Source organism: Sinocyclocheilus rhinocerous, unplaced genomic scaffold (genome assembly GCF_001515625.1).
Source record: "Sinocyclocheilus rhinocerous isolate Xijiao unplaced genomic scaffold, SAMN03320098_v1.1 scaffold4896, whole genome shotgun sequence".
NCBI lineage: Eukaryota > Metazoa > Chordata > Actinopteri > Cypriniformes > Cyprinidae > Sinocyclocheilus > Sinocyclocheilus rhinocerous.
Window position 1 is genome coordinate 42741 of NW_015658567.1, and position 9085 is coordinate 51825.

A 9085-nucleotide genomic window follows, 5' to 3' on the forward strand; every position below is an offset into this window, starting at 1 on the left:
CAGAGACACTTCCAGTAACACAATAACACTGCAAGGAAAGAATATGCAAGCTGAAGACACAGCTGTGTATTATTGTGCCAAATAAACACAGTGACAGACGCCAACAGCCTCCCTGTACAAAAACATAATCATCATATCACAAATTAAAAGTGTTTCTGATAATTTCCACAGTCTAATCACTAAAAATAATTTGCACTTAAATAAAGAAACCAATAAAACTCAACAATCATCAATTTTTGCAGTACTTTACCCTTGCTATTTGCTAGTTCTTTACAATATGTGGAAGATAAGATTTATAGGTCATCTTGTTATTTAACAATAGCCAGAAACACAATATTGCTTCATAAGCATCACAATAATAATTGGATGTAATGAATGTATAAACATTAAATAGTACATGAAAATGACTGAAGAGGTCAAAGAACAGTAATTCACAGATTTGAGAAAATCCCAGAACTACTGAAATTGTTAAAATAAAAAAAAAATATAGAACTTGTGACATTCTTATTCAAGTATGTTTGAAGAGATTAAAAAATACAGACTGATATAATGTAAAAAAAAAAAAATCTTTAAATGGAAATTAAATGACAAACAAAATATTATGGTCATTTAATATTATGAAAGAAGGAGATTCTTTCTATACTTATCTCACCAACAGTGGCATATTTTATAAAATTTAAAGCTCCACCCAAATGTAAATGATATTACATACAGTATTTGTACCAGCAGTGTTCAATGACATTGTAGCAGTTGACCTTCCTGCATCATTTAAAATGGCAGACATTTCATTCTTATTTTTTCTCCTGATGTGCTTTACTAGTATGTATAGACAATCTATTTGTCTGTGTAATAATATTTAATTCTGGCTTCAGATTTTATTAATAGATTAATAGATGTAATGTATAATGCTGACAGGCCATTATAATTTTTTGTTTTAGGTGTTACCGGTCAGAGCCTGGAGTCCATCCCATCAAGTCCTGTCACCAAAAAGCCTGGAGGAACTTTGAATCTCTCGTGTAAAGGATCTGGATTTGATTTTGGACAGTACGGCATGCACTGGATCAGACAGCCAGCAGGACAAACATTCATCTGGATGGGGGTTATCTGGTATGATGCCAGTAAAACAGTGTATGCTAAAAGTGTAGAGGGACGAATAGAGATCACTAGAGATAATTCAAACAGCATGGTGTATCTGAAACTCTCTGGTCTGACAACAGAAGATACAGCTGTATATTACTGTGCAAGAAATACACAATGATGCAGAAAAAGCACTGAACGGTACAAAAACATGCCAGGGAGGAAAATTAGATTAAAACAACAACAACAACAGATGGCGCTGCAGCACAGTACAACTCTGAGCCAAAGAAACAGACCAAAGACATCTTATCCTAATGGATGATATACTGGCCAATATTTACCTATATTTACCTAGAATATAAACTATTTAAATGCCATGATTGCTGATACATATGCCATGAATGACCTTAAGTGAATATATAAGAAAAAAACAAATATCAAGTTGAATTAAATATGTTTAGTCACAGATCCATCTCTGTCAATGCTGTCTTCTGAAAGAAATGTAAAAAAAAAAAGAAAAAAAAAGATATGTAGATACTCATTTACTGGGTTGCATATGCAGTATTGTATGTAAACATTCCTCCTCCTCTTTATTTGAGTATTAAGATGAAAAGAAGCAGCTTGTTCTCACTCGTCTCAAACCATGATCTCTTCATCTCTCTGGTTGTTGCTGCTGCTGGCAGCTGTTTCTCGTAAGTCTTCATATAGCCTCTATAGCAGTGTTTCCCAACCGGGGTGCCGTCTGTCGAGAGCAGGGGTGCCGTGTAAAATTTAGTGACTGACAGCAGCTACTGTACTCACTTCATTCGGCAGCCTGCAGAAAAAGCTCTGGAATGGGTTGGAAGGATGTGTGGTAGCGGTGGCACACACTACAGTGATAAACTGAAAAGTAGATTTCAAGTTACCAGAGAGTCTTCCAGCAACACAGTAACTCTGAAAGGACAGAGCTACTGTGTTGCTGGATTATTCTTATGAAGCTCATGACTATGAAAAAAAAATCAAATTAATCTCTTTTACAGCAATAATGCTAGTAGTCTGTACTTGCTAGTGTCTGTTACTTCAGTGCCTGCTGAGGAGCAGCTGTTCGACTCACTGAACACAACATCTCTTAAGAAAACATTTACTGCCTACCATGTAGTTATGTTTGTATTTTCATAGTTAATAGTAGTTTCGTAGTTTAATAGTTATAATTGTTACGTTCCGTGTTTATTTATATAATATTGTTGGTTGTTACGTGCTGCTGTGTGCTTTTTCTCTGTCTCTGTGTTATTACTGCTCAACCAGGTGCGGAGGAGAGTGAAGTGATCACTCGCACCTGTTGATACTGTGTAAAACTTACTCAAGTTACGGCTTATTGTAGCCTACCTAAGAAGCAATTGGCGTTGTTGTTGCGCTATGTGTTTTCTCCGTGTTGGAAGCCGTAGGGAGGTGGGTGCCATTTTGTTTCTGTGAATCTTTTTCTCTTGTTTTTGCTTAGTTAGGGAGTTAGGGTACTTTTCTGTTGTTAATTTCCTTTTGTTTCGTCAGTTTAAACAGTTTTACTCCTTAACTAGTTAGAGGGTCCTTTTGCTTGTTGTTTTGGCCTTTTCCCCCTTCTGAAGCCTATTTTGCTTCCTATTATACTTTTGTCCTTTGGAAATCTTGTAAATAAAATACTTGATTTTTGGAACTTAACGTGTCTGTTGTGCTGGGCAGGGGACTGGTACTCACTCACCCCAACCAAATTTGTTTACTTTTCCCTGTTACCCCACCTACCCTAGACCCTTACATCTGGGACGTAACAGTGAAAATTGGGGGCTCGTCTGTTATCTATTCAACACCGTAAAGGAGGGAAATATTCCATTTGGAGCAAAGTGAAGCTGAAACCTTTTGTTTTATTCGGTGTAATACTAATACTTTTTTGAAATCTTGTGATTATGAAAAATTGATAGCTTGTTTATTGTGAGCATTTCAAGCTAATTTGTACTTATTTGTACAAAATTGTGGCTGTTTTCTTTTCTTTGGTGGGGGCAGTGAGGTCATTTTATGTGGAATGGAATTTGATTTGATTGAGTTTACCCTTGCTCCCTCAGTAGAAGTTTTCAATCGCTGCCGTAAGAAGGACTTGCTGTTAATTGCTGACTTCTTTAATATATCTGTCTCTAGGGATGTAACAAAAGCGGTTATAAAAGATCAACTGTACACTGAGTTAGTTAACGCTGGTATCTTACCGATTGATTCACAGACTGAAGAGGTAGAGGAGGGCAATGAGGTAGCTGAAATGGCTGAAACTAGTGCTGCAGTTTTTCCCCTTGATATTGAACCAAGCATGGATCCTTTATTAGCGATCAAGCTAAAAGAACTTGAGCTAGCAATCAAAAGACAGGAGTATGATACTCAAGTTATCCATCTCCGGGCTATTGAAGCACAGGCTCAGCGAGATATTAAGCTTAAAAGTTTAGCAATTGAGGCAGAGACTTTACGCCGTAAGCCTGTGCCGGCCCCACGCTCTAGACCTTCCTCACCTATGACGGCTGTTCCGGTACAGAGTAGTACTGTTAATTTTGGTACTCCTAATGATGCTCAGGTTAACTTTGATGTAGCAAAGTATATTAAACTAGTACCTCCCTTTCGAGAAGCTGAGGTAGATGCTTGCTTCATAGCCTTTGAGCGAATTGCTGAAAAATTGGGTTGGCCCAAGGATATGTGGGGCCTACTGCTTCAATGTAACTTTGTGGGTAAGGCCCAAGAAGTATGTGCTGCGCTACCAATAGGGCAGTCCTTTTATTAATGATGTTGTGAAAGCAGCGGTGCTACGTGCATATGAACTGGTGCCTGAAGCATATCGCCAGCGCTTTCGAGGGATGGCGAAAACAGCCAAACAAACCTTTGAGTTTGCATGAGAAAAGAGAACCCTCTTTGAAAAATGGTGCTTAGCTAGTAAAGTTACCAGTCTTGATCAACTGCAGGAACTTATTTTGCTTGAAGAATTAAAAAATTGTATTCCAGAGAACATTGTAGTCCACCTAAATGAGCAGAAGATAAATTCACTCTCTGAAGCTGCAGTGTTAGCGGATGAGTTCGCACTCACACACCGGTCAGTATTCTCTTCTACACGTCAGTTTAGACGCCAGAGTTTTGTAGATGAGCAGACAGAGAGGGTGATGTCACCTGTTCTTTCCTCTGAGAAAGGTAAACCTATGCTGGATCGCTCAAGCAACAAGCGTGTCTGCTTTTACTGCTTAGATCCAGGTCACCTGATATCCAACTGCAAAGCATGGAAACAGAAGTCTGCTGCTGAAAAGTCCAAGAGTGTAGCTTTCGCTCAAGCTGTTTCTGTCTCTGACTACTCCTTTCCACAGCTCCAGAGTTCCAGCTACCAACCCTTCCTGTTAACTGGGTTTGTGTCTCTTTCAGCTGACTCACCTGGCCGACCAGTATCCATTCTCCGAGATACGGGGGCTGCGCAGTCATTTATTTTAGCGGGAGTCTTGCCTTTCTCAGCTGAAACGTACTCTGGTGCGGATGTACTAGTTCGAGGGATTGAACTAGGTTGTGTTAAAGTGCCTTTGCATACTGTCTTCTTGAAATCCGATCTAGTCACAGGTCCGGCTCGGATTGGAGTAAGGACTGAACTGCCGGTGGAGGGCATAAGCGTCATCCTGGGAAATGACCTGGCTGGAGGAAAAGTGTTCCCTTGTCCTATTGTGGTGGATAAGCCTGAGGTGACAGGACAGCCAGATGTCGCTGCTCATTTCCCTGCTGTTTTTCCCGCCTGTGCGGTTACTCGAGCACAGTCCCGGAAGTGGGATGATGTTGTGAACCTCGCTGACTCATTTATGAACCCTGTGTCAGACATTTCAGAATGCACACTGTTCATTAAACCTGAGATCTCCCCTTCTTGTGAAAAGATGAACTCTGACTCAGCTGCAACTTCCTTAAAAGTTGGAAAGGAGGACCTCGCTGCAGCTCAGAAAACTGATCCATCTCTGTTGTTCTGTCTGGATGCTGCTGTCAGTTTGGATAAAGCTCCAGGTGGTCCAGTTACATATTATTGGGATGATGGTGTACTCATGCGACGATGGCGACCACAAGTGAATGGTGACGTGTTAGCGGTGGAGGGCGTAAGCGTCATCCTGGGAAATGACCTGGCTGGAGGAAAAGTGTTCCCTTGTCCTATTGTGGTGGATAAGCCTGAGGTGACAGGACAGCCAGATGTCGCTGCTCATTTCCCTGCTGTTTTTCCCGCCTGTGCGGTTACTCGAGCACAGTCCCGGAAGTGGGATGATGTTGTGAACCTCGCTGACTCATTTATAAACCCTGTGTCAGACATTTCAGAATGCACACTGTTCATTAAACCTGAGATCTCCCCTTCTTGTGAAAAGATGAACTCTGACTCAGCTGCAACTTCCTTAAAAGTTGGAAAGGAGGACCTCGCTGCAGCTCAGAAAAGTGATCCATCTCTGTTTTGTCTGGATGCTGCTGTCAGTTTGGATAAAGCTCCAGGTAGTCCAGTTACATATTATTGGGATGATGGTGTACTCATGCGACGATGGCGACCACAAGTGAATGGTGACGTGTTAGTTGCACATCAACTTGTTTTACCTTCTGCTTACCGTCCCCAGGTCCTGAAGCTGGCGCATGAGCATCCCTTGTCTGGTCACCTTGGTATCACGAAGACCTATAAGCGCATCTTAAGGTACTACTTCTGGCCTGGATTGAGGAACAGTGTAGTGAATTACTGCCGAGCTTGCCATGATTGTCAAGTCTCGGGTAAGCCCAACCAGACTGTTCCCTCCGCTCCTCTTCATCCTATACCAGTGATGAATGAGCCATTTGAACGCTTGATCTTAGATTGTGTTGGACCCTTGCCCAAGTCAAAAACAGGACATCAGTATCTTCTAACGCTGATGTGTGCTGCCACACGGTTCCCAGAAGCTGTTCCACTGCGTTCCCTGAGAGCTAACATCATTGTCAAGGAGGTCATCAAGTTCTGCTCCATGTTTGGACTACCGAAGGTCATTCAAACTGACCAAGGCTCCAACTTCACCTCAAAGCTGTTTGCTCAGGTTTTGAAAGAGTTGGGGGTTTCTCATCGGATGTCTAGCGCCTATCACCCAGAGTCGCAAGGGGCGTTAGAACGTTTCCATCAGACTCTCAAGTCCATGCTCCGTACATACTGTGTGAGTACAGGAAAAGACTGGGTAGAAGGTCTGCCTTTGTTGCTGTTTGCTGTCCGAGGAGCTGTCCAGGAATCATTAGGGTTCAGTCCGTCTGAACTTGTGTTTGGTCACACAGTTCGCGGACCCCTAAAACTCCTTCAAGAACAGCTGATGTCAAAAACTCCACTTGCCACCAACCTGTTAGATTATATAGGTAACTTCCGTGAACGACTGCATAGTGCCTGTGACATTGCTAAAGCTCATCTTGTGCGTACTCAGTCTAAAATGAAGTCGAGATTTGATAAAAAGTCTATTAAACGCAACTTTCAGCCTGGTGATCAAGTGCTTGTTTTACTCCCCGTTCCGTCCTCAGCACTGCATGCTAGATTTGCTGGCCCCTACAGTGTCGAGAAAAAGTTGAGTGAGATGGATTATGTCATTTCTACTCCAGATCGCAGGAGGAAGAACAGAGTTTGTCACATTAATATGTTGAAGTCGTATGTGAGTAAAAGTGAACCCGAAGTTCCTTTAAACAAGGGAGCTGATTCGGCTGAACCTGCTGTGTTGGTGCCTGCTGCTCTTTGCTCCTTTGTAGATGATCCAGATGTGGGTGAATTGATGCCTGAACATTTTCAAAATTCAACCGTATTAAATCAACTGGAGGACTACCTTGCATACTTGCCTCAAGATCAGAAGGAATCTCTTGTCCAGCTGTTTAATAAGTACCCCATGCTCTTTTCTGATGTTCCTGGCAGAACCTCTGTGATCACTCATGACATAGACGTAGGTAACTGTTCCCCCATAAAGCAACACCCATACCGTGTTAATCCTCAAAAACGAGAACTAATTAGGAGAGAAGTTGAATATCTTCTGAAGCATGGTCTTGCCACCCCAAGTCAGAGCCCTTGGAGCTCCCCTTGTTTATTGGTGCCCAAACAAGACTCAACAGTCCGTTTTTGCACTGACTACCACAAAGTAAATGGCATAACAAAGCCAGACTCCTTTCCTCTGCCCAGAATGGAGGACTGTGTGGACCGAATTGGTTGTGTCCATTTGATCACAAAACTTTGTGACCCCTGATAATTTGCTGCAATACTCTGTTATGGCCTTTGGGATGCGCAATGCTCCCGCAACGTTCCAAAGATTGATGCAACGAGTACTATCAGGAATCCCTAACTGTGAAGCCTACTTGGATGATGTAGTAGTATACTCCCACACTTGGGAAGAACATTTAAGTAGCCTTGATCAGGTTTTTAAGCAGCTGGCCAATGCTTCACTAACTCTTAACCTGAAAAAGTGTGAGTTTGCCAAAGCAGTGGTTACCTATTTAGGTAAAAAGGTAGGTCAGGGTCAAGTGAAGCCTGTGGAGGCAAAGGTAGAAGCCATCTTGGAATTTCCTATACCCCATAATAAAAGGGAGTTACGTCGTTTTCTTGGAATGGTAGGGTATTATCGGAGCTTTTGTAAGAACTTTGCTACCGTAGTCACCCCTTTGACTGATTTGCTCAGTACTGCCAGAAAATTTGTATGGTCCCCTGGGTGTGACTCTGCCTTCAATGCTGCCAAGGATATTGTAAGCAGTGCTCCTGTGCTTTCTGCTCCTTGTTTTTCTCTCCCGTTCAAACTGCAGGTGGATGCCAGTTCCTCAGGTGCCGGAGCTGTGTTGTTGCAGGAGGAGGCCAGTGTCATAGAACATCCTGTGTGCTACTTTTCTAAGAAGTTCACCAACGCTCAGCAAAAATACAGTACAATTGAGAAAGAGACCCTAGCCCTGGTGTTGGCGTTACAACACTTCGAGGTTTACCTTGGAGGTAGTAATCGTGCCATCACTGTCTATACAGATCATAACCCCCTCGTTTTTCTGCATAGGATGCGAAATTCGAATCAGCGTCTGATGAGGTGGTCCCTCATTATTCAAGAGTACAATCTGAATATCCAGTACTATAAAGGTTCTGAAAATACTGTAGCGGATGCCCTTTCGAGAGTATTTTGTGCTGTAGAGTGAAAAGTGAGTATTTGGTTTGTATAGCTCTCTTATTTTCAAGACATTGGTTGATGCTTGAAAACTTATGGGTGGGGGTGTTACTTTCCGTGTTTATTTATATAATATTGTTGGTTGTTATGTGCTGCTGTGTGCTTTTTCTGTGTCTCTGTGTTATTACTGCTCAACCAGGTGCAGAGGAGAGTGAAGTGATCACTCGCACCTGCGGCTCGGTACTGTGCAGAGGCTGCAAGTTCAAAAGCTCTTCAACATGCCGACCACACTGAAGATTGACTTCCAGAGTGCTGTACCTCTTGCCTGCCCTGTGTTGCTCTTATAGTTATCATCAGAGATTGATACTGTGTAAAACTTACTCAAGCTACGGCTTATTGTAGCCTACCTAAGAAGCAATTGGCGTTGTTGCGCTATGTATTTTCTCCGTGTTGGAAGCCGTAGGGAGGTGGGTGCCATTTTGTTTCTGTGACTCTTTTTCTCTTGTTTTTGCTTAGTTAGGGAGTTAGTGTACACTTCTGTTGTTAATTTTCTTTTGTTTTGTCAGTTTAGACAGTTTTACTCCTTAACTAGTTAGAGGGTCCTTTTGTTTGTTGTTTTGGCCTTTTCCCCCTCCTGAAGCCTATTTTGCTTCCTATTATACTTTTGTCCTTTGGAAATCTTGTAAATAAAATACTTGATTTTTGGAATTAACGTGTCTGTTGTGCTGGGCAGGGGACTGGTACTCACTCACCCCAACCAAATTTATGTTTACTTTTCCCTGTTACCCCCCCCTACCCTAGACCCTTACATCTGGGACGTAACATAATGTTATAAGTTAATTTGATGAATGAGTAAATTATTTAAATCAAATCTGATTAAAGTTTAAGTTTTT

The 9085-nt window shown here is 42.0% G+C and overlaps 1 gene segment (V, D, J or C); it reads left to right on the forward strand.

Annotated features, from left to right (window-relative positions):
• The window catches only part of LOC107722737 (Ig heavy chain V region-like), a 963-nt gene extending 856 nt beyond the window's left edge, over nt 1–107 (forward strand). Inside the window, 1 exon segment of the V gene segment in view lies at nt 4–107. Within this exon segment, the coding sequence occupies nt 4–85 (82 nt within the window).
• Nucleotides 108–9085: the final 8978 nt, after the last annotated feature.